This window comes from Rhea americana, unplaced genomic scaffold (assembly GCF_003343005.1).
Source record: "Rhea americana isolate MKP2758 unplaced genomic scaffold, rheAme1 scaffold_145, whole genome shotgun sequence".
NCBI lineage: Eukaryota > Metazoa > Chordata > Aves > Rheiformes > Rheidae > Rhea > Rhea americana.
In genome coordinates, this window is record NW_028185539.1 from 1,818,081 (window position 1) to 1,844,492 (window position 26,412).

General features: G+C 38.9%; 1 protein-coding gene across 1 annotated transcript in view; it reads left to right on the forward strand.

Moving 5' to 3' along the window:
* DOCK1 (dedicator of cytokinesis 1) overlaps positions 1-26,412 on the forward strand; it is a 332,981-nt gene that overhangs the window by 32,202 nt on the left and 274,367 nt on the right. Inside the window, exon 2 of the mRNA XM_085299124.1 lies at positions 24,254-24,337. Within this exon, the coding sequence (XP_085155250.1) occupies positions 24,254-24,337 (84 nt within the window). The remainder of the gene's footprint in view (positions 1-24,253; positions 24,338-26,412) is intronic.

Below are 26,412 nucleotides of genomic sequence, written 5' to 3' on the forward strand. Positions count from 1 at the left end.
TCAGGAAACGTCCCAGCACGCCGGTGCTCGCCCGGCCCGGCCCGGCCCGGCTCGGCTCGGCTGCCGGGCGGGGAGGTCTGGGGCGGCTGCGGTGCCGGGCGGCCGCTTTGAACCGTCCGCGCAAACGGCCCGGCCGCTTTTTTCGCCCCCCCCCGGGGGTACCAGTTTAGCTGAGCATAACTGGCCTCAAACTTACGCTCCCGCCTCTGCCCCCCAGTAGCGGGGCAGGACCCGGTCCGATCGCGCAGTGAGGTATCTTGCAGGGAACTTTAGCTTTGCTCGGTCCCTCTGCCTCGGGCCACCGGGGACCGTCGGTGTTAAACGCCAGCGAGCTTAATACTCTGCCTGAACAGAAGGAAGGAGGAAGGGTAGAGAGGGCGGAAAAATCTTTATTTTGCACGAAGGAGAGTTTAACGCCGGCGGGGGCGGCGAGAATCCCTCGCGTCGCGCCGGAGCGGGGGGGATTGCTCGCCCCCGGGGCAGCCCGAAGGGAGCGGCGCGGCGCGGCGCGGCGCGGCCCGCGGGGCCGCTCTCGGCGCTGGGGGTGCGGGGCTGGGAACAAAAGCCGCTCCTGGGGTGGGAGAGGAGGAACCTTCGTGGCTGGTGAGAGCGCTTGCAGCGGGGAGGGAAGTTGAGCGTTTTCACTGCTCTGTTTGGAAATCTGAAACTTACCCCCCCCCCCACCACCACCACGGTTTTTGGAGTCCACAAAGTGTGGAGAACTGTTTTACTTTTGTCAGTTTTACAGTTTTACCCATAGCTCTGCCTTGTTTGTACAATTTAAACAGGAAAGGGGGAATTTCGGGGTCTGAGTTGCGCCCAAGTGAACTTTAGGAACTATTTTTAAATTCGGTTTGTGTGTCCCTAGAAAGCCAGAGCGTAATTTCTAAGATGAAATGTTACAGCTGGCAATGGTTCATTGCATTTGTGCAATGGTTGTGCAAATACCTGTTCTACATTGTATGTATTTTTGAAGTGTTACAATGACATAAGGAATATTGTAATGTGTTTGTAGTATACACTAGTGTTACAAACCTAGGTATTCTCAAGTGCAGGTAATCTGTACTTCTTTGCTGTGATTGACCAGATTCTGAAGACCTGGCTTTCCAAAAATCTCAGTAATGTCTTAAGACCACTTTTGAAAGGGCGAGGGAAAAAGTGTATGGGATAATTACTGCATTATTTAAAAATGTACTTTAAGAATGTTTGGATATGCTGTATGATGTGTAGTAAGAGACTTATACTTAAAGAAATACAAAATCTTAGTTCGCGGTTCTACAAAGCACCAGATTATATTTGCAAGTGTCTTCTGATGCTTTAAGCCTTGAAAGGGCTCAGAGAGATGGTCAAGTTGTATAACTCTTTTCTTTGTCCACAGCTTTTGAGAGAAGTCGGTCATGGTTACTTATAGTAGTTTTTTTCCTATAGCAGTTCTCCAAGTTAGCTGTAAGTGATGATCCTTGGTTGCACTAGAGATGAACTTAGTTACATTCTCTGATGAACTGCAGGGGTTTTAGAGTTGAAGGTAGACATAGCGTTGCTATGAGAGAAAATTGGATTTAGAGATAGTGAAACATAGCTATTTCATTTGCCTTCACTATCCTGTTAAATGCATATTTTGGAATGGATGTCCTGTTTTCTACATCACTGTAGAAAACTACATTTCCTTCTGGAGAAGATTAATATTCCATTTGGTTTCATGTGTTTTACCCATCTTTTACACATAGTAAACAACGGTGCTTCTGTGCATCGCAAGATTTCATTTCTGTGCTAGATGTGAAAACTTACAAGTTGGTGGAAATTGATACAGCGGTTACACAGCCACAAAACAGAAATGGAGAATGCATGATTAAGGTGAACACCCTAATAAAAGAGTGCTTTTCTTTCTAAGTAGCGCCATGGCCAGTCCTGGAGAGGTCTGGTTATATAACTGATGGTAGAACAACACTGTCTAACAGTAAGATGGGAACATGCGTCATTCTTAAATGGGATTGTTAACTGAACTGCTGTCTTAGTGATATATGTATATACATTGTGTAAAGCAGAAATAATCAACAGGAGGGGTTTTTTTTTTGGTTGTGGGTTTTATTTGTGTTGCTGTTGTGGGAGCTCAGAAATGTACATGTGCATATGTACATATAATTCTTTTTTTAATCTTTGGCTTGTGTGTTGCGTGCATGACTAATGTTGCTTACATCTCAAGTTCCAAAGACTTGCTGTTTGTGATACACTTGGAATAAATAATTGAGTTACCTATACTGAAACAGCAATAGGATACACATATTTTTAGAAATGCTATTTCTGCTTAGCCATCTTCACGTTATAATGTGGGATTTTTTTGAATGGTGCTGAATGTTAAGACTTACTGTCTTAAAGTGAGAAGCACTGTAATGTGATGTGTAGACATTATCTCAGAATGCAGTTGTAAGTGTGACTCAGCCTCACTTCCTGCAAGGATTCAGTGCTTAGCATGGGGGGAGGTTGGATGAGGAATGAGTGTGGATATAACAGGATAATATATTTATTAACATAAGGAGAACCATCTAAAATGGAAAAATGATCCGCTTAACTGCAGTAGCTTTTCTCCTCTCGCAATGTTTTGTATGCTTCTGCTTCATCTATAAAAGTTCAATTGTGTTTTATGTTTCTTCCCAAGTTATTTGAAAAGGCATGTAATATTGTTGAAATGTGACAGGCGGACAAATGGGCACGTGGCTTTCTGAACAGTAACGTTAGAGCCTTCAGGGAAGTCGCAGAAGTTCCTTCTGTCTATGATACACCCTTGGTGGTGTCCCAAGTGGCCGTGGAATACGGCTACATAGTCTTTCATTTCATGCTTTTGCTTTGATGTGAATATTGTAATTTTGGTGTTCTCCCTTATGCCGACAGGGATGAAACATAACGAGCTCCAATACAAGGTCTGTGAGCCGAACTAGCACTTCTGAGATGGAATAAGAGAAAGTGAACTTAGTTACTTCCAAATTTCCCTTGGACTTAAAACTGGAGTGCGAGGTAGAACTGGTGCCACAGTAGTTACTTCAAATGTGGTATTTAAAATGCCTTTTGTTAAAGTGTGCAGATATGGAGTAGTTAGACCACCATTGTGTGTGTTTTTTTTGTGCGTGTGTTTTTAATAAATGGGGAAACAGAACAGAAACAGTGCCACGCATAAGTCTGCACAGAGTCAGATGTAGAGCTGAGGACTTCCTGGCTCCGAGGCTTGTGCTCTTTCTTTGAAATCTGGTTAGTTTTCAACATGCTGACTATACTTTCCTCAGCTACTCCTAAAGAGTCACTGAAAAATATGGATTGTATGGCTATTGCTGTGAGCGGTAAGTCAATGAAGGCTCTGCTTCCTTAGGAAAGGTGCTTGGATTTTGAACAATTTCGTAAATGCGGAGTCCTGATCAAGGAAGGCTGGGTATTTCTGCACAGAGCTGCATTGAATATTACTTCAGGACAGCACCTGGTATCTGGATAAGTGCTTCCTATTAGGCCACATTAGGTATGCCATAGACACTAGCATTTTCAGAGTAATCTAAATGTCTATGACTGTGTGTGTATGTGTGTATATATATATATATATATATATTTATTTCTATTGCACATCTGTTGTGGCACATTGAGGTGCTCTCAAGCTTTCCCCTGGGTGGACATGGTGCTGGGAGAAGGCAATAAGGAGTTGGTGGGCTAAGTGAGCTTATTGAGGTTGTGATGCACAAGTTCTGCAAACAGTTGTGCTCTTGCAGCAGCCCTCTGAAATGAGGGATGGGAGTTTGACAGAGCAGTGCTGTTGTTGAAAATTTTGACAGAATCCAGTGTTTACAGTCTGCATATGCTATGTCCAGTATTTGCAAGTATCGTACAGATGCTGTGACTGGTGGCACGTGGGGAAGTCTGCTACTAGTTTAGTATCAGAGTTGATGATGCTGTGTTTGCGTGCTCTTAAAATAGAGAAGAAAAGGTTTTTGGGAAGTAGAAAAAAGATGCATCTTAATGATGCTGTTTTGTGAGAGAAGTGTTTAGTTCTTTGATAGGATGAACTGCGATAGTTAACTTTATGCTACTAGTTATGGTAGGCCTAAGCCATGAAGCATCCAAAACCGGAGGATTGAAAATGTATAGGTAATGTCTAATGTTGTAGTACAAGACTACAGGTTTTCATTTATTCAAGGTTGATATCTTACTATGCTGATGCTTTTCTGTGAGATAGTAGCAATGTGCTTTCCAGAGTGTTATGTCAAGTATTCTTGTTAATAGCATATGTACTGTGCTAAAGAAATGATTCAAAATTTCTATGTACTTGAGATTCTACTGGAAAAAGGATACATAGGTGCTCTTTCATTGCTAAAAATTTAAAAGCCAACTGCATGCTGTCCTTGATTTAAATATATGCATATCTATCTATCTATCTGTCAGTCCATATCTGTGAAGATAAACTTTTTGTTGTGGAAATAGTATTAAATTGACATAGACAGTAGGATGTCTGTAGTATTTAAATTGTGTCACAGTAACAAATGTCAGGACATAATTTTGAAAATATCTGCAAGAACGGCTTCAGGTTGTCTTCTATTACTCAGATCCTATGCTGCATTATTTGCCTCTAGGTAATAACGGTTAGTTGTGTTTTTCCTCACGTATTTTATCAAGAATTTATTCTTTTGAGAAAGAGCATGCAAATTGCTAGTCCTAGAAGCAGTGTGCCATGATTATAGTTTTAGTTTATGCTATCTTAGAATGCCTTTTAATGCCTTACTCGCTAACAGGATGCATTCAGTGCTTCACCTTTATTGGTAACATGTAAAGGATATGCAGGGTTCTGGTAAATGAAGTATACTTGTTCCTAAATGAATGACCTTAATTTGACTGTGGGTATGTGCTTGATTATGCTCAGTTCCTAGGCAGCCCATGTTGCTCTCTGTCAATGAACTACTCTTGCTGTAAGATACAGATTGGAGAGGAATAAAAGCACTGGATGAGTGGATGCGTGTGTTCTTCTTTGTTTATTTTCTTCCAGGTCAAAGACAAAATTAAAACTAGTGTAGTTCTCAGAAGTGATTCGTGCAGGAATTTACTAGAAATACTTTCTTTCCTCTTTGATTTTCTCTAATAGCACGTTATGAAATGTATTTATTAAACAGTGCATATGTATTTCCCATGTGCTGCAACTCTTGGTGCTGTATTTATTGGGACATTTTGGCTCTTGGACCCTAATGTGTAAACACTTAGAGATGTGAGAAGCACTAATATCTACTTCAGTTTAATAGAAGGGCCTTCTCATGACAGACATGCTCTTTACCTAAGTGTCCTTATTGCAAACCATTCCTGTGCTTTATAATCACCTGTGAAAAATCTTTAGGGTTTGCAGTGAAAACAGTTGATAGCAATGTGACTTTATAGAGGCAGTAAACTAGCCAGACCTTCTTTCAAATGAGTTTAATGCACATCTGGCTGAAAAGATTCTTTAAAATTTTCACAAAAGCTTAAAATAAAAGTTATACTTTGGTCCTGAAAGATAACTTGTGGCTTTATTCTATTATTCTGTTATAAACTATTTGGAGAGGGCATATCACACACTTCTGATAGGCAGCTGCCTATGGGAACGAAATGGCATCTATTTAGAGAGCAAGTTTTCAATCAGTTTAAGAATTTATCCACTATTAAGATACTTGCTCCTCTTAAATATAAGGGAAGAGGAGTTTTCATATAACCAGGATGTACACACACACACAAGTATGAAAGGGATAGTAGGATAAGACACTCATTCAGTTTTTTTTTTTTTTTTTAGGTTCCATTTTAATTTGAGGTGGAGAACTGTTTCTGAATTTCTGGCTTAATTTCAAGTAGTACCCTAGTGGTTTTCCATAGCTTTTCAATTTGTGTGCTTGTCTTGCCATAAATATGTTTAATTTAGCTGCATTGCTAGTCCTGGTTTTAGACTGACTGCTTGCCATATTTGGCATGAGTTTTTGTATTTTATCAGTGTGTAGTGAATGCATCTTCCTTGGTGCACTGGGAAAACTTTCAGGAGAAAGGGGGGGGGGAGTAAAACGAACACAATTTAAAGTCAGAACACCTTTAAGTTGTATTCTCGGCAACAAACTTGTTCAGCTTGTAGCCACAGGCATAAGCACTGCAATAGCTGTTTTCTGAAATACATACATTTCTAGAATTTGTCCAATATTGGCTGTGGACCACATGCAGGATATGCTTTTTTCTTTTTTTTTCTTTTCTTTTTTTTTTAAAGTCTGGATATTTAGCAGTCCTTTAAGAGTGAAGTCTAATATGTTTTATTAAATAGCTGACAGGTGATACATTTCAGTGAATTGAAGCTCAAGTGAAGAAATAGTGCTAATATAGTTTTGAAGTTTACTGTGTTAAGGATGTGTCAGTTCTATTTGTTGTCTTCCTCTTGCTGTAAATCTGAGACTTTTTGTAAAGGTTCACTAGCAGCTGGTAGCAGTCTCTCTGAAATACACGCTCTTCTCTTCTGTGCAGATCTTTTTGTTCCTTGATAGGAAGATGGAATATTGGTAGCTTAAAAAAATATAAGCGTATGATTTTGTAAGCTTGAAAGCATTTTTAACTCTGTTTTGTAACCTATGGTGGATACCACGGCTATTATAATGATAGTTATTTGAATAGTGTTTTAATGAAAACCTGAATGAGTTATTAAAATATTTTTATTCTGTAGCTTGGAAGTCTTTCCCTACCTAAATAAATTTAAAAAAAAAGTTTAAAAATAACAATTTTAATGTTTGAAACTTCATCTACATTTTAAGCTATAGTTGTGGGAAAAATTATATATTTATACTATAAATTGGTTTATCTTCCTGTGTTTATGCAATTTGTGCATTAAATCTGACTTTGAGTGTAAAGACTTCTGTAATATGAGCACTAGCAATCATTGAATTTCGGTTTTATCAGCAAACTATGGAACATCTGAAATGTATTTCTACTCTGTGTAGCTTTAAGTAAACTCAAATAATTGTGTTGAGAACTATTAAGTGTAATCATGTACCATGTACATAACAAAACAAACTGGTGAATAACAGAAGTAACTGTTGCCCATGATATTTGAATTTCGGGATTTTTGAGATGGTATAGTATTTCATAGTACTTGTATTTTTATTTAGAGTACTGATTGTTTTTAGCACAGACAATTTAGAAAATGTTTTTTCAGAGGTTTGTGGTGGTTAACTTTTTTCAGAGGGTGTTAGTGTAGCGAAAGGTTTCTCCCTTAGCAAGTTGAAAAGACAAGCAAGTCACCTGTATCATATTTGCTGTGTAATGTGTGAACACTGATTGAGGTAGAAACCTTTATCATCACCATGTGTGTTGGTAGACACTTGGGTTCTTGTGGCACTCTGTTGTATATGGCTTTGCTACTGTAGTAGCTTCGGTGCTTCTTTGTCACTTTAGCTTTTTTACTATGCAAATTAATACTGAATTTGAAAACCTGCTTGAGTGGATCTCAAGTTAAGCTGTGCATGGTGGTTTCAGAAGCATGCTGCAGTAAGGTAGGAGTACTTGAAAAATGTTATGTGCCAAGAGCATGGAATTGAAGAGCGTTTTTTTCCTCTTGTATAGGAATCTAACAGTAGATGGTAGAAATGATAAATTCCTAATTGATTACCTGCAGAGGATTGTGGAGACAAAACTCCTGAATGGCTTTGAAAAATGATATCTAAAAGTCCAGGTAGGCACTTGGTATTCCTAAGAGCGTATGAACTGTGAAATGCCCAGGTCTAATGCAGTGTGAAGTACCTGAGAGTCTCTCAAAGCATCTAAATACCTCTTGGAAGTCTGGCCTTAGGTATTCTGCGTTCACTCTGCGTGCGTCTTTTGCTCAAAGCAGAGCACAGAAATATTGACATTACTGGCTTTGAAATTGAGTGTAATAAAATATCTTTAGGGAACACAGTGGAGTAGCAAGTGCCACTGGGAACGCATGGATTCCAGGAGGAGGTAATAGGTGCCAAACAGGTAGCTGCAACATCAGATTAACATCCAGATCTGTAAGCTGTAGGACCTTGACTTGTACTCCTGTAGTGGAAATTACTACATGCATGGAAATGGGGATGGGGGAAGTTTGAGAGGGGGATAACACACCCAAGGTGGCCAGTGGTTTGGTGATGTGTGTTTGAGATCCTTGAATAGTGCTAAAGGGTGTAAGTGGAAGGGAGCAGGGATAGGAGGATCATCTGTGCTGAGATGCTCTCTCTGTGCCTACCAGCGTGCCTGGTCCCAGCGGCGGCAGCCTTTTATGTAGCCATAGGATCGTCCCAGCTGGTCTGCAGGAAGGGGTATTGGCAGGAGGAAATGGGTTCAGTGGGTTTACTTGTGTAGTTTTGTTAGGAATTGAGTAGTCTCTGCTCCAGTGTAGTAGGTTGGTAGGTGTATACAACTGTCTGTGGGTTGGATATCAGAAATGAGGTGAAATGAAAGCAACTGGTAATGTAAAAAAATATTCCTGTGGTGGACCTTGAAACAGGAAATGCCTGAATTCTGGGCCAGATGGAAGTAGCTGATGATACTTGAGTTTCCAAGACTTGAAACACAGATGGTGAACAATTAAAAGGATGCAAGCTTTCAAAAATCTGCTCTGCATGTGACTCGAGTGAACAAATCATGACTAATAAATGACTGCACATTATCAGGTAATTATTTGGAATGTCTGATAAATACTTTCTCATAAAGGAGAAGTTGCGTAAGAATTTTAATGACTAAGTAGAAATAAGGTTAAACATGTTATTCAAGTCAGGGAAGTTATAGGTAAGGATGTGTGTGAGCCTTTAAATGTTTTCTCTTGATTAAATGTTAGGTTCCTCTCCTAAAATATGAGCTTATAATCCCCCCAACATTATGATATTAAGGAGTGGAGTTCTTTTATTTTTTATTTTCTTTCTTCTACTGGCTTAGGGTCATATGGGAGTGCGTTACCATTTTTGCTGCTCTATATCAGACAGTCTATGACTCGTTTCTAATTCAAATATGTAGAGAATAGTACCTATTTTCAAGTCTGTACGCTCTGTGTGGTTGGAGAAATGATGATGTTATCTGGGACCCAGCCTCTGGAACTGGTTGCTGAGCGGCCTGGTGGCTTTGCTGGGCTCTGTATCCGGCAGTGCGTTGAGTTGTAGACAAAATGTCATTGTGATACAGAATTGCCTAAAAAAAGCATACAAAAGAAAAAAAAATCAGGAAGTGAGAAGCTTTCTTGTGTAATTACAATGTCATCTGCTTTTGCCAATGATTTTCTAGCTTTTTTCTTTATTCTTATGTTTTGTTTTTCTTGTACGCAAGTACCCACCACTTTTTTGCAGGCACAGTATTACCTCTCGTTTTAGCTCTTTTCATGCTTGCTTAAATTCCTTCCTTACCATTCAGCTAGCTATCATTATTTCACTCTTTGTGTTGAGTGGAAAAAGTGTTTGTCTTTGGAGAATTGTAACGGGGGGAAAATGGAAAATGTTTTAGAGCCTCTGTCCTCTTTTCCTTGAGGAACTAGTCGTAAACTCCATTTGCACCGTGTACTAAACAGAAACCCTCATTCAGCTTGCACTGACAATTCTGCGAAATGCCATGTGCGGTCTGCCTTTTGCTTTTTAATTCCTTTCTTGTGATTTCTGTTGTGTCCATCAGTTTCTAGCCTTTCTGTTGCTGCTTTGACCAAGAAGATTGGATGGAATAGACTTGAGATACTTCCCCCCCCCACCCCCGAGGTGCTTGTTTTGCTTTTGTGGAATCATGTCTGAAATTTCCAGTCTAAGTGGTGCAACTGAAACAATATTTTTACTGATAGTGTTTTTCGTAAGCTAATTGAAACATAAGTGGTGTGTGGGTTTAGTTTAGTTTTGGAGATATTTGAGCTTCTGTGCCAACTAAGAGTTTTTCTCTAGCAGGTATGTCTTTGGTATAACAGGATCTAACTTGATCTCTTTCTTTGACAGCTTGTCAGCGAGATGGTTCTAGCTGTTGTCTACCTGCACGTGATCTTACTTAAGTCTTCTCTGTGCTTTTTTTGTATCTCTTCTGATGCTGTCGGTTAGTTGTCGGTGAAGAGAAAAAGACCTTTTCCTCTCCAGCTTGCTGGGAAGTGGACAGCGATATGCATAAGAGCAGCTTACAGTTTCGTAGAAGACTGGGACCTTGCTCGGAGGACAGCAGCCAGTATTACTCCTTTTTGAAAATGAGTTGTTATTGAAGGGAAGGGATTGAAGCAGAAGGTGAATATCCCTTTCCCCAAACTTGCAGTTATTAGGATATTCTCATGGGAGTCATTCTTGCTCACAAGTTATGCAGTTGGACACTTCTGTGGCACGGAGATTTCCTAGGCATTCTGTGAGTCAAAGGGGCACAAATGGCAACACTGAAGTCTTGACAGAGCGCCAGATATTCGTTCAATATTTAATATATTACATTTTGTTTATCTTTATTTGTCAGTCTTGTTCTTACATGTTTCATTGTACCAAAGTCTTAAGAGGATTCAAAAGGATTAAACATTTATATGGATAATAGGAACATCTGCAGTTAGATTAGATTGGATTGTTTTAATCCTAAGCATTACAGTCTTAAACAGCTCAAGGACAAAGCTGCTGACGGACTAGGGCTTTTTTCCTGTGGTTATAGTCTGCCGTAAGTTAGTAGTGTTCCTCCAAAATTCTGATTGCCAGGCCCTGAATTTTGGAATTCCTTGGGTGTGATCTAGTGAGACCTCTTTTCTTGGAAACTGCGCTATTGCGATGTAGGTGCAGGTAACACACCTGCAAGTCTTAATGCAATTACAGCAAATGCTCTGTTAAATTGATACTTTCTAATCAGCATTTCCTGGATGATTATAGAAAAGTTATACGTTTAGTCAGTGTATGCTGCGTCTGTTCAGCAATAAATACCGTAGCTAACATTTCTGTATTTCTCAAGTTACGAAGACTGAGTAGTGTCTCATTGGCTAAATTTTAATTGAAAAAAAATTCTCTGAGAAGCAAGTTAGTCTTTGCCTAAACTAACCTGCTTTAAGTTGTATGAATTCTACTACAGAGGATTCCTCAAAAAAAAAAAAAAAAAAAAAAAAAGAGGGAGGGGGGAAGTGGTTAGCTGGATATATCCAGATAAGCATATTTTAGAAGACTTAAAGTTTACTCAGTTATGATACTGTTTACATTTTTAGGAGTTTTCTGTGGATGCAGCTTGCGTTTGGCTTTGAGTTTCTAGACAAATTAATTCTTGAAATGATTTGTTAAAATGTTTTACCAATAACCTTTGCTGTGAAAGAGGCTGTGGTAACTTTGTGCCAGTGATTTAAATTGGTTAGATTGGTGACTTATTTGATCAAATGTAGAATGTGCAGTTTGGACTTCATGCAATAATTAGGTTCTTGCTCTGCGTGTGTGCAACCAGTTGCCTGAACACTAGAAGAAGATTTAGTGCTGTTAAGCTGTGAATATCTAAAATACTGGGAGAAATGTGTAAGCCCTTACAGTGTAGACCTGATACTGTCTGTAATGCAGTATGCTGATCTGGGAACTGTTCTTAAAAGATAAACTCTTTAAGATTAGAAGTTCATGTATTATGTTTGTATAACAGTCTCTAGATGCTTCTATCATATTTTCATACCCTTAGGTAAATATAAAAATAATCATGCAGGGGGAAATGGAATAACTGAATATCAGCTCAGGTGCTGATAAGATACTGATAGTGTTCGTAGTGTTCAGATATGACTGGGTTAACTTATTAGAAAGTAAAATGTAGAGGTATGTTTGCAAAACCTTGGGTTCTACCAATGCGTTCCCTCTTCTACTGCATCTGCACATCATGGGCATTTCTGTTACCATCTTTGGATGCCACAATGCTATCTTACTCCAAATGTTAATGGGCCAGAAACTATGTTTTGGTATAACGTGTGTGTTTTTATTTGTCTTCAGAACACTTAAGGCTCTTAATTGAGATGAGTAAGTTGGATTCCTACATTAAAATGGCTCAAATACTCTCTTCCATCAACAACCCTCCTGTCCACAGCATGAGCTGTGAAACCATATGAGTCTTTGAGACATTCTCATCAATCTTTAATTTTCTTTAAGTAGTTGATTTAATAGCTTTTAGCTTTTTGAAATTTAACTCCCAAGTTTAAATGATGGAGTGATCCAGGTGTTTTGTAGGACACTTTCAACAAACTTAGCCAATACAAATGCTTGTTGATTTACGTATTAAAAATAATCTGTTTTTTTGGAAATGGGGAACTGAATTGAGTGCATAATGTGCTTGCTCTCAGTAGAGTTAGTATTCCGATAGTCTTGTGCTGAGGTAGAAGTCCCAAAACTGAGGGACTGCATGAGTTGAATGAGAAACTAGAATTAACTTAATGATCAACTGTTTCTTGGATTATTTAGTGTACTTTTGCTCTAATAAAAATGAGGAAAACAGGTATTTTAATGAGAAGGGGATCGTGAAAGAGATTTGCAGTCCCATTCAGCGCAAACTTGCATTAACAGTGGCATCTTGGCAAATACATGCCTTTGAGCATGTTTAGTACCTTTGTGTTGCTTTGGAAATCAAAGTAGGTGGAAAATGGTTATATACTCCTCTGGTGGGAGCTGGGTCTTTTACTTTTTTTAATATATATATATATATATTTATATATACACACACACACACACACCCCTCACATATTTATGCTTGTGTAGCATTAGCGCACAACATAAACTCTTCTCTTGGCTAGCATTATACTTCACCTTTTTCAAGCAAATAATTGGAATAATGATGGGAAGAGAACACATTAGGAAGAAAGATCAGATGTGTATCATATTTTAAGAGATAAGAAGATAATGTTGCTTGCAGATTTCCTGCCCTGATGACTTTATTGTCCATAGTCGGTTGTTTTGTCGTTTAATTTTATCCTCTGTGACTTGGCTTTGCAGCTTGAAATTAGGTTTCAGTGCTTGATTCCTTAAAATTCAGCCATATATTAGTGGCATGGTAAAAGGGTCCGTCCTTATAACTGAACATCAGGCATCCGATGCGCTAATTGTTTAAGTTACCGGATGATAAGAACACGTCAAAGACCAAAACAGGTTCTGGATGAGCCCTTTCATTTTATCTCTTAGCTACCTGCTAGGGCTTTCTGGTAACTTCCAGCATTGCAGGATGAGTACCCCGCTGTACTCAGAGTTAAGTGACGGGGAAGGAGCGGAGACTCTTATGTTCAGAGATGTAATGAAACAATATTTAATACGATTTCTTTTGAAGTGACCAGTTAGAATAGTGGTGAGCACTGACATTTGTTGCACCTCTGTCTGCTTTAGATCAGTCTTAGTCTTCCTTGCTTTTCCTGTGCTCTGTACTATCTTGGTCTTAATCTTCCTTCTCTACACTTCAACTAGGTTTAAGTCATAATGTGACTAGTGCCACCATATCTACAGGCCTTTAAGGGTAGTCGGTGCAAAATGTGTGCCTTGGTTGCTTGAAGGAGTAGCTTATTTTGTGTTTGCTTGAGCTGACTGCGTGTAGGTTTAGGTTATTTAAATGGAAATTAACTTTTCTTAGACTGAAAATGAGGATCTGTACAGTGCTGAGCAGGTATTTAAATCAGTTTTAAACATATATGAAGTGAAACTGTGTAGATAAAACACAAAACGCTTGCCAGTTGTTGCTGGTGGATGGCAGCTTCGTACAGACCATATGGGTTAAAGTGGCAGGGAGATGATCTTTATGGAGGTGGAAACTCTTGCTTCCACATGCACGTGAGCTGAGGAGGTGGCTTTTGAGATGCTGCCGCTTGTGCGTAGGTGTGTGGATGCCTGCAAAGCCTGTAGTGTCCGCCCTCGCCAAAGGCAGCGTGCGTCTTCTCCGGGGGAGCTGGAGTTGGAGACCTTTGTTACAGGCTTTGCAGTTAGGGTCCCCTTTCAACTTTCCCTCCCTCCTGCGTCTGTCTTCTGGTAACGTGTTTTGGGACTTGGTGTCAGTTTAAGTGTTTATTTGCCTGTAGACAGTGAGTTTAAGAATAACCTACATTTTCCTGTTTTGTTAAATGAAGGTATGATGGCTAGAAAATTACTGCTGGGTTAGTTTAAACTCTGGTAACATTAATGCCCATGACCATCAAGGCATGTTTTAAATATTTTGTTCAGGTTGTTACATTTAACAAGTAAGACTTTACAGCCTTGAGCTAATCTGGATTAACAGGGGTAGTCTTGAGAGTCCAAGGAGTCAGGGTAGCATTTACGATGATAGCCTCTGACATACTAAATATACCACAGTTTCTCCTAACAGTGGAAAATGGTATTTGTCAGTAGTGTAGGATTCAGAGAGTGGTATTTGAAAGCTTTAGTACTTGCCTTTCTCATGTTCATTTGAGCTGTGTAATAGATTATTGGGTTAAATCAACTTAAATTATGCTAGAGAAGACCTGAGAACAATCACAACTGTATTAAATTATAAATTAAATGTTACAACTATAAATTGGTTGCTATTGAACACAACAAAAATGTGGGGATTTTGACTTGTGTAAGCAGACCTTTGAACTGTTACTCCATTTTTTTTTCCCCCATACTTGCAGATAGTTTCCATATTTGGTTTACGGAGAGGGTAATATCTGTTACTGGGTTTATAAAGAGCAGTAATCCTGTATTGATTACGTTTTCTCTTCTGTTATTTCCATAATGAATGTACAAATTAATGTGAATTAAAAGGAGTCTCCTTATATGGTTACTGCTTAATTTCTGAGGATATGCAGAATTCCCTGTATAAAATACTAGAAGGAAACCACGTTACTAGTAAAAGGGGTTGATTATGAGAGACTGCATCTCTGAAGCTTCGAGTGCAGTAAACAGTAGCTCTTTGTGGAGGTTAGCTGCCAAGCCAATTCTGTTGCTGTTCTGAAAGCTGCATTAGTCATGTGATTTTTTACTGGTTTGGAGGAAAAACAATTTTTCCCTGTTTTTGTAAAATGCTGCTCTTATCTTTTGATGCATGTAGTGCTGTTTTACTAGCTTTTATAGCTAGTATTTTTGCATTAATTCCTGTATAGGAACTATGTGATATTATTATGAAGTTGTTTCTTATTTCTACAATAGACTAACTGTTGTGGAAAAGCAAAAGTGTTGGTGGATCAAAGTACAGCTCTTAGCAGGTAGTTCTTCCCTCTGACTGTTATTTCTGAGAAACAAGATCCTTCTTCTGTAGTTGGAGACAGCTTGAAGGACTGGGGCACAAGGTGATAGCAGCTAAAAGACTAATAGAGTAAGGCTTGATGTGTAAAAAAGCTTGAAACACCATGTCCTTTCTTCCCCACTCCCTAAGCTTTCCTGGAAAAGCAACTTCTATAGGAGTTCTACCCTTGCAGAAATACTGGGAAGGAAGAAGAGTAGGGAATGGAACCTTATTTCGCTCACCCCATTTTATTCTTGCTTTAGGCCATTTGCTTTGCATCATCAACTCTATGTTGTAGTGAAGGGTGTCTTGCAGGGGCCATTTTTTTGCTAACAATTTCTGCAGTAGTGTGATAGCTGTTTTATTGTGTTGAACTTGATTTTTTTATAGTCCATTGAAATGACTATTAAAATATAGTTGTGACATTAAGCTTGCTGCTGCACTGCTGTACAAAGGCTTAATAAAAGACATCCTCTCTGCAAAATTATATTCGGTGCAATAAAGACCTGCTGCAATGGCAAGGAAAAAGCTTGAAGAAACATGACTGATGCTTCAGACATTCTCTGTCTTCAGAAGGAGCTAAATGAGCAGTGGTTTTAGTTATTTTTTTTCCTTTGTTGGCCAAAGTCTTCACACATATGTAGCTGGCCTTTATCGGTTCTGGATTTTGTGCAGCAGCAGAAGGCTGAAAAATGTGAGAAAAGGCTGAATGTGAGCCTGTAATGAAAAATAAGACCTGTGAAGATCCTGCTTTGTTCCACGAGCAGTCTATATTGAGGAACTTGCTGTGTTCACGATCAATTACCAATCTTCCACCCAACTAGTATAAAAACTGCTACTTTAAACAATCTGGCATGTTATATGAACCCCAAATCGATCACTTGTGTTTGGGCAAGCTTTTACAGTAGCAGTGTTTGTGCCATTTTAGCCTGGAGCGTGGGACTGGGAAGGACTTTAATGGCGTGTGTGCGTGTGTTGCAGGCATGACTCTAATTGTCCCGTCCCTAAACTGGTCTTTGGATGGAGCTTGTTATGTTTGGGGTCTTTGTACCTGCCTCTGTGTTTGGAAGGATAATTTTTGTACTGCACTGCTCTAACGCTGTAGTTAAAGTCAGTTTAAGTTGCTGTGACCTTACCTTGCCTGGCCAGATGTTGATGCCTTCTGCAGTCTGTCACTACTGTTTCTCCAGTCGCTCTGTGCATTACTTAAGGAGTGAAGATACCCTGCAGGAAGAGCAATCAGAGGGCTTCAGCTTGCTCAAAAAATGAGCAGCAGGTCCTGAGGGGCCAGATGAGCACTGGCGCTGGTGCAAGGGAGGGGACGGTAACGTGCAGCCAAGGCAGGTCCGAGAGGAATGGGTGGGGAGTTGTAGCAGTGCCAATTTAGTAACTTAGTCTTTTGTGGAAGCTCAGTCTAATTATACGGCCTAACCTTTACTCCTGACCAGTTTATACCACTTGAGCCTATGCCAGCATTGTCCTTAAGCTGAACTAGTTCCTCCCCCTTGTCAGCGATTAACTCTTTTCGTTCCTTCACCAGTGCAAACCTTGATGCATTTTATGCGTAGGAATACTGAAGTTTTTGCACAGATTTCTGTTTTAGCTTTCAGTTGGTTAAGAGCTTGGGTGTCCTTCCTTCAGCTGTACTGAGGTGAGGTCAGATTAGTGCATGCTAAAGCACTGTTTTTGCCCTCTTTGAGGGCATTGCTGATCGGTCCAACGCAGCAAGAGCCAAGTTATCGCTTCTTAGTGTCCTCTGCTAAAGTGCAGCATTGTGGACAGAGTCAGCGCGTGCAGCAGCCCAAAGTTGCTAAGGAGCTTGAACTAGTCAGAGCAATAGTGTAGGAACCGAGAGGGGAGCAGGGAAGAAGATGATGTGTAGGAATAGAGCTCTGTTAGCGGGAGTCAGATGAGGGCAGGAGTAGGGCAGCCAGTATTAATTATATTCTTCGAAAATGAAGTCTGTGAAGAGGTAAATAATAAGAAAGAGGTAATGGAATTGTGTGAAAGCAAAAGTGTCTGTGGACAAAACTTCAATGTGGTGAGGCTGTTGCAAATTTCTGCTTTGTGTTGCAAGGAACAGGGAATGTGAAAGTTGCCTGAATTCAAGGGAACGTCAGAACTGACTGACTTTGTGATTCTGTGCTATCACTAGACAGACGCCAAGACATTGGCTCGAGATGATGATAGCTATTTTTCTAAACTGGCATCTTGCTTTCCTGCAAAAGCCAATCTTAATAGCTTGAGGTGGTATGAATGTCTTGCATACAATGTATTTCAGTTAATGGACTCTTTAATATTAAAAATTGATCTGAATTTTGTTGATTGGTTTACTTCATTAGCCATACATTATAGCGTGTTATTAATGCTTTTGTAGTCAATAACCTTTTCTTGAAATTAGTTTCAGCTTTATGCCCTCGGTATTCAGTGTCTGAAGTACTCTGAATACACATTAAGTGGTAAGCAGAAGGAGAGAAATCTGTACAGTTGAGTTGATTTCTTTATTTTCAGGGAGCTAATGAAGTCCCTAGCGTAGATATTGGGAGGAGCAAAACCAAGAACCTGAACACGTCTCAAATAGGTACAGAACGCTGTGAAAGGGTTTGCCTTCGCGCCCTCGTTATTAACGCGGAAGGACCAGGCGTGCGTCCTTTTCTTCATCGGCTGACTCGGGCTCTGCCCGCAGGACACAGCAGCGGGCTGGCTGTGCTTCTGGAAGGCAAGATGGCTTAAGTTTGTGGATTACGCCGATTCTGAAGATCGTCCTCAGCTTATTGATTCAAGTTGGGTGGTGAAAAGAGGCCAAACGTGTTGCAATCGATCTTGCTGCCCTATGTTGCCGTTTGTGGTAACAAACCTGATGTGGTTAGCTGTGCTAACGCAGGCTTGGGTGGCCCTTTGCTCCTTCTGACCTGCGCTCAGTCAGCAGTCATGTAGCACCCACGGCTAGAGTCCCTTTGAAATACAGGATGCATTCCTGTGAAATCTGGCTGGCTTGGTTGTTGCAGCTCTACTTAGAAGTTGAAATGAGATAGTAGTGCATGCAATTTTAAAATTGTACTGTGTACAGAAATACTTTTTAGTAATGGACTTTTTTTTTGCCATATGATTTTGGGCCACACTAACAATGGAAGTTGGGACCTTCCAACACAGTGAATACACCCATTTCAGCAGGAGAAAAGAGGATGATGCAGTCTGGATGGTATCAGTAAAGAGTTTCTTAGGGCTTCTCCCTTTTGTTCAGAAATTATTGTGTGAATAAAAGATGTGTGAATTCTGTGTTCAGAATATTGTGTGAACAAAAGATGAAAAATAGCTGGAATATTGAGGGGAAGAGTTGTGAATCCAACTTGGTGAGATGAGAAATGACAAAAAACAGGATGACCTGACTAATGTGGGAAGACTAGGACTCAGTATGTGTGTGAAGTAGGCTTACTTAACAGAAGCATAGGTGCAAATGTACATTTGTGAAAGTCTGTATTTTCTTCTTTCTTATCCATTAGCCTCAGCTGTAAAAATCAGGAACTTGTCAAGGTACAAGTAATAGAGGACTAATGAATTTGTGTAATACTGAAAGCACTGCTTTCCATTCAGTAGAGGAATGAGGTAAACCTTCAGATTTTTTATTTTTTAACATTGAGATGGCTTCTACCTCTGTAGCTTCAGTCTGCTTTTACGGAAAAAGCATAATCTTTTTCAGCTTTATTTTATACTGTCTTTAAAAGAAAATCTAATGTGTTAAATGTAGTTTGTTCTCCTTCTAGAGGGTGAAAAAAATTAGTGCAGATCTTAATGCTAAGTAATTTCAGGGCATATTGTCCTGCAGCATTTTTGTGGTATCTCAAGATATCTCAGCCTTCATACTCACCTTCAGTCGGAGAAAAGCTTTGTCAGTATGTACTGGTGTTACCTGTGTTTCCCTTTTTCCTTTCTTCCTGTGTTACCTCTCTCTAATTCTAGTGTCTCACTTCTCATTTTTCTAGTATGCACAGATTAATGAATGCAATTCTTTAAAGGTGTTTGTTTTGTATTCTCTAGTAGTAAATGGGTTTCTAGTGCAATTACTGTAATAACCCTACTCCTTGTTCCTTTCTTTATCAACTCCTAGAGTTTTTAAGAAATTGTTCTTTCTATGCCCACACTAATCCTTTGGTTTTGGCATTTCATTGCTTTTATATAGGTTTGCTTTGTGGTTTTATTAGAAGGAGGGGGGGAGACAAGAACAATTTTTACTGGCAGAACGCTCAGTCTTTATGTCTGAAAGCACAACTGATGAAGAAAAATATCTTTGGTGATGTTGAAATGTAGCTCTTCTAAGCGCAGAATAATACCTTTTATCTTGCTGTGTACAAATCTGTGAGATGACTTTAGGGTGGTTTTCATCTTTGATTTATTTTTATTTTTTTGTGTTCTTGTTGGCTGTTTCCTTACCGTCTTAGTTCTGTTCATTAAAACAGCATAGCTGAAACTCCAAATTCACAGCAAATACTGTATTTGCTGAATGCTCTTCAGCTTTGTGTCAGCTAATTCCACCTTAACTAAGGAACAAATCATATTAAACTCATATGCAATTGTCCCTGTTAAGTACCTATATCAAGAGCCACTGCAGTTCTTCATTAATTGGTGTCCTGCAAAATTGCTAGATGTGCTTACTATCATGAAGAGGCTTGGTTAATTCCGTTTTTATCAGCAGTAATACATTTTTATCAGATGTAATACTGCACCTGAAGGGGTCTGTTTGCAAGCCAATATGAGCATACTTGTAATATGGTTGTCAAGGAAACTTAGTATGATTTTACAAATATAGAGAGTCCCCACAACTCTTGATGAAATCAATCACGGTTAATGATGCCTAGAATTGGAAAATAAAGCTCAGTATTTCTTTCTGTACACATTTGTGACAATACTATTAAAAATCATCATGGTGGCGTGCTTGTTCTCTATGAGCTAACCTTTTAAATGTAATTAAACTCCGGGGATATCCATGTGCACAGGAAATCGCTCATGCCAAAGGCAGCAGAGAGTAACTGCCCCCTTTGCCTTTTTGAAGGTCTTTGCCAGGGTGAGTAGTTCTCTGTTCCCAGAAGGAATCAAAATCATTTTCCTGGAAGTCACCTTTATCAATGACTCCCTTGCTCACTTAAGGCTGACATCTGTGTGCTGGACTAATTAAACATGCCATATGAGACTGGTGCTTCATCTGTACTGCAGACCATAATCCAAGTTGACTGCAGTGGCACTGGGCCCACAAATGCCTGAGACTAATTCTGTAATACTTCTGTAGAAAGGTAGCGTGTTAGCTCAGGAAGGGGCATCCTTGAGCTTCCGTTATTCTTGGTTTCTCTTGAGCATGATCTCTTAAGTTTCTTGTAATAGATGTATCCCCCTAAGGAGAAGAGTAAATACATCGTAAAAAGTGTTCTTCTAAATATTAAGCAAAGAGAGTGACAGGTTGCAATAGAGAAAAAGCTGATCTGTGCCTTTTGAGTTGAGGTTTATTAGAGAAGAAAAATGTCTATACAAATTCAGAGCATCAGGACGCTGTGTAAAGAAGTGTTAAGCAAGAGGTTAACTTGCACTGTCTAGGTTTAGCCATATATCTTTTGGTGCTTAAGTAACCATTCTCCTATATCTGGGAATCATCAAAGATTTTTCTAAACCAATTTATGAGACTGCGTAATTCCATTAACAAAGCAGTGAGCCTTGATTCCTAACTTAAGTACAATGGAGGGGCTTATGGGTAGGTGGTATAAGTATTCCTGTTGCATCGTTTACCTTAGAGCTCTCCAAGTTAAAAATTCGTCACACTGAGGACTGGATTTTCTAAATTGAGCAAAATTTTTAAGTTTAAAAAAAAATACCTTGGAAGCTACAGAGTTATAGTTCAGGCTTTTAAATATTTTAAAATGGTGACTCAGAATGCAGTTGATAAGACAAAATGTCTTGTAAGCATACCAGTTTCATACTTTATTCTCCATTTTTGTGTTTTCCTGAATTAAAGCCTTGCTGTTTGCTCCACTCAAACATTTTATGTCATAACATTTTTTTTTTATGTCAGTGTACTGAAAAAAAAAAAATTACTCTGAGGGTGAGTGAGCGAGCTGTTAGATTATATAGGAGTATGAAGAGTAGTTTCCGCCTTATTTTATAATCACAGGAGTGGAATGCACTCTAGAGTAATTTTAGGTGTTTACTTTCTTGACTCTTAATGCTGCTGCAAGTTGGAAAATCTGATTTAGGACAGGCATATTTTCATTTAAATTTTAAAATCAAAGCTTCCATCCTTGGTAGCTGCTCCTCGCTTGCTTCATTTCAGGTCGGGGGAGCTGTCATTCACAGTAATTACTGTGTGATGGCTGTTTGTCCTCTTGTATGAAAAGAGCTGGTCATTACAGTGAAGTTCCTCTTTGTGACCCTCCTCATCATGATAGACACCAGTTAGCACTCCTGGATTTAAATTTTAATGTCTTTTATTCATAGCTGCCTTTGATTCTTAACATTACTCATTTTAAATGTTGTAGGAATGGTTAGCTCAAGTGTGGATTTTGTATAAAATTGTCTCTTAATTTGTTGTAATGTGAAAATTTTTTGAATTGGGTGTCTGGTGCTAGACAGCCCAATTACTCGGGGGATCGGGAAGGTGGAGATTCGAGATGGGTTTACTGTGGACGTGGTGAGCAGCCCCTGATGCTCCTGGCTCATCCCAGCTGTAAGCGTCCAGCAATGTGGATTTAGGTGTTGGGGTTTAGCTGTCCAAGTTTGAAAGACTTGCCATTGACTGTATAACTTTCTTTCCTGGTACACAGAAGAACTTAACTGAAATTTTCTGATGAATGTTATCAAACAGACTGTCCCTTGTGCTGCTGTTTCGGAAGCATGCCATGTATTCATTATTGTTAACATTCCTCTGCTCAGAGCAGTTCAAAATGTTAATTTTTGTTAATGCTTTTTCACAGAGCACTCTTCTCCTCCAGAATAGCAATTATGGTTTTGAAATACTACACTTCAGATAGCTAATAGGGAGGGGGGGGTTGTCTTTTAATAATGAAAAAGTTAACAAAAACGTTAAAATAAGAATAACTAGCTTTGCTCGCTTTGGTGTCAGTAAAACTGTATCACTTTGGAAAATACTTCTGGCATTAGTCTCCAGTAGAATTCAGCTATTTAACTTTTGATAGTTCCATCCGATCCCTATATTCTTTTTACCCTAAGCTCTCTTCTTCTATTTTTAGGATTGTCTACTGTGTGCCGTGTCTTCTCTTGCTGTTTCTGTGTCGTCTTCTTTTATATCACTTTAATTTTTGCCCTCATTTTTTTAACAGTAAAATCTATTGTTTAAAAGCAAAAACAGCAGTGTGGAGAAAAAGGATCAGGAATGCATGCCATATATTCATTATTCTTAATGCTGTGAGTTGGAATATGATTAAATTCTAAGGGACAAAAATGGTAGCTTGTTGGAGACAGAAAATTAAGCTGTGATGTGAATTCTTAGCATACCGATCCCCCACCCTGGCCAAACCTGGTTCACAGCACTTTTCTCAGGTAAGTGTCCTGTAAAGTATTCTGGGCCTTCCTGATTTCAGCACTCATAGCTTGCAGAATTTTTTGAGTAAGAATTTTTTTTTTTCCTTGTTTAATATATCTTCTGAAGATGACAGTTGTCATGTCACTTCATGGGCGGTTATGCATCTTTTGCATTTGGTGTTATGCCTGGTTACTGTTTTTTCAGGGCAAAACAATTTCTGATCTTTCCAAAATTACTCCCTGGTGAGAACTGAACTCCGGCGGAGTGGGAGCGATGTCGAGGTTAACTGCTGTGGGCTGTGAGCAGTCTCCAGCGGTTGCTTCCAGTGTTTGTTTCTGTAGCTGGCTTTGTTGTAGGCTGAAGGTGTGCATCCAGGAAGGATTCAAGGAGGATTAAGATGGGCCAACGTGAGCAGAAGCTTATAGTTGTTCTGTGGAGTAGTGATTAGCAGCCTTTCCCGTGGGAGTTTGCTGTGAGGAACCAGCTGGGACTCGTGATACACAATAAACTCACGTTTGAAATGTACGCTGTGACCAGGTTTGCTGTTAGATACATCTAAACAAATCTGAAAGTTTTCACTTAGTCCAAAATCCTTTCTTCCACATTTTAGGTCTCTAGCATTGATATTAGCCGCAAGTAGAATGAATATACTTCAGAGATCTCTTAAGTGTTATTTCTCTTGCTGTTTATATTAAGTAGCGGGACTCCAGGATTTTTCTGAATGGAGTTCTGAAACGAGGAGAGAGCTGATATTTTATTGCCACTGCTCACATTGTTTGCAACTCTGAACGGTTCAGTAATGTCTGCAAAAAAAAATGCATTTGGTAAATCTTCGTGTTGTCGTGGTGCTTACCTTTTAGCAATGGAGGGGAAAAAGGCCAAAAACTACTTTTGTAATTTGTTTTTGATTGTTTATCCCATATCCAGAAGATACATTAGTTACAGGACAACACTGTTGGACACTGTCAGGGCTTGCTAAGATGTGAAATATGATAGCTTGATTACAACATTATAAAATGAAGGATATGACTGATCTCTCTGAGGAGTATTGTTGGATTAATGCATTTACCTCTGGCATTTATAAATTCTTAAATCCTTTCATTTTTAAGTGTGGCATTCATGCAGTAAATCTATGAAGTGTGACTGAGAAATTAATCCTTAGTATTATTTATAAAGGTGTGAATTAAAGTTTTTTAGAAACACTTTATAGATTATTTTGTGTGTGTGTTAAGCTGACAGTGAAACAATGCAGTTTATTGCAGAGCTGCATAAAATTGGCACAAAATATTGGAAGACAAGACAAATTCAACAAAATTATTTGAATGTATTTTTTTATGAAGAAGTAAAAGTATCATAAATGGAGTTAAAGGCTATTTTAAAAAAGTGGATGTGTGGCTTTTTTGGGCTTGTTACAAGGGGAAGTATTAGTGGATTTAAAGAAGCTAGACCAAATATAGCCAAGCATTATACAAAAAAGTTGCCATTGGTGAGAGTGAGTAAGAAGTTTGGATGTGTATAGGAGAAAAATCTTTGAAATTATCTTGTCTTATGTATGCTAATAGCAGTATTTTCTTTGTCTAGCTCTTTACAACTATGACGCAAGGGGACCAGATGAACTTTCTTTACAAATAGGTGACACTATACACATACTAGAAACATACGAAGGTAAGCTTTCAAAAATTTGCATCTAGTAACATTGTAATTTACGTTTCCTTTGGACTTTATCTTCCTGTCCTTTCAGGTGATGAATTGCTTGCTTCTTGCTAAAGGACAAAATGTTATTTTTAATGAACACAGAATTAACCAGTGCTAGATGTGAATGAGCAAGCATGTGGTAGATACCTGATGAATAACTATTTCCTTTTCCATGAAAGATGGATGTTTTCACTGCTTTATTTATATGGATCAATTGTGGCATCTATTATATTGTTAGAGAAATGATAGATGTTTTCCAGATACCCTCAGATAATGCAGAAGAGCCTGCTTCTAAAAAGTTCTAATCTGAATTTGAAAGTCACCTGGGGCCTAAATTATTTATCTCTCTCTCATAAGATGTATGTGTGTTAGTGCCATTGGCTGATTTCAGGCTTTTCAAATGCTTTGCCTGCTTTGATATGAATCTGTAGCAGTGTAATATGTTCCAAAGTCTTTCCTCCTTAATTTGTGTAAAAGGAAACGTGAATACTGAGTTTGGTAATCAAGAGATGTGGAAAATTGTCATGTTTTTCTGCTCTTGCTTGATCCTGAACAGAGTAAAATATTCTCTATTGTTATATCGTTGAATCTAGATTTTTATGGCATGCTGTAGTTTGGAAAGATATAAATAACACAGTCAAAACAAAGTGAACTCTTTGTCTAAAATATTGTAACACTTTTTGCTTTGAAAGTGTCATTTGTTTAACATGTTGGTTTTAACGTGTTTGTTTCTCTAAATGTTGATCTTTTGGTGTATTTCCATGGTAAATTTTCCATATCGGCTTGAATGGGATTTTTATTGGTTATATCTACTAAAATAAACAATATTGCTATATTAACAGAAATAACTAACTTTACTCATCATTCCCTGCAAAGTGTACTTTCTCATTGTTCAGTCTTTTTATAGAATTCAGCCTGCCACAGTAATAATTTACCTTTCTCACTGCGCAAAATAATCTTTCTGTTGTCCAGAGTTATGTGCTTTAATAAATATCTAATAATGAGCACATTTTAAATGCAGACAAGATGACTTAAATGTTGTTTTGCAGTTATATACTATAGATTTATTTGAAGAATGTGAGAAACTTTAAATCCTGAATAGCATAGGTGATGCTTACCATGTCAAATCATGAATGGTGCTACCTTAATAGGACAGCGGAGATGACTAATTTTTCACCTGGACTTGAACAACAGAAAGACCTTTACACTCTCATCGAATGGTTGTTAGGCTTCAGGCACATGGCATGAGTTCATGTTAAAAGAAATGCAAATAAATTAGTGTTCTTCCAAACATTTTATACAGTGATTAATCATTATCCACCTGCTGTGGTGGGAAATGAGATGCTGTAATTCTTACCTCTTTTGTTCACAGAGCTGCCGTTATTAGGTAATTATTTGAGCTTTTTGATCTCCAAGTTCTCTATACAAAATATGCTTAGATTGTGCCCCAGGAGGTCTCTTAGCATCTGCCCTAGTTTTACTTCTGGGTGCCCTGATGGGAACTTCCCTGTCATCACTTGTGTCCGTGTCGGGATTCTGTTCCCTTAGGAAGCAGTGGAATGTGCCCGTCTGACCTCCTTCCGCCTCCCCCAAGTAATGGGGCAGTGGGACAGAAAACTCATTTGGAGAGTCAGGGGAATTATTTTCCAATAATGATACAAACCTATAAGTTTTTCAAATTACTTCAATAAAGGCTGAATTATTTCTTTTATTTAAAATGATGGTGTCAGCCTTAAAAAAAAAAAAAAAAAAAAAAAATCTTGTCAAGGTAATGGCGTAGTAAATAGGTGCAATATTCAAGAGAAATAACAGGAAGTGCTAAGTTTTTCCCTTAGTGTGTCTTTCACAGCTTGAACACACAGATATTTCATTGGTCCCTTTTCTTATTAGGGCATTTACTTGGATGCATATTTCAAGCCATTAAATCCCGTAATATTTGTTAAGGGTGTGGCTAGGAACCCTGTAACACGTAACTAAGCCACTTAAAAGCTCGGGTCACTTTGGGAAATATTTATGGCATTGACCTGTTTTCCTCTTACTGGCAT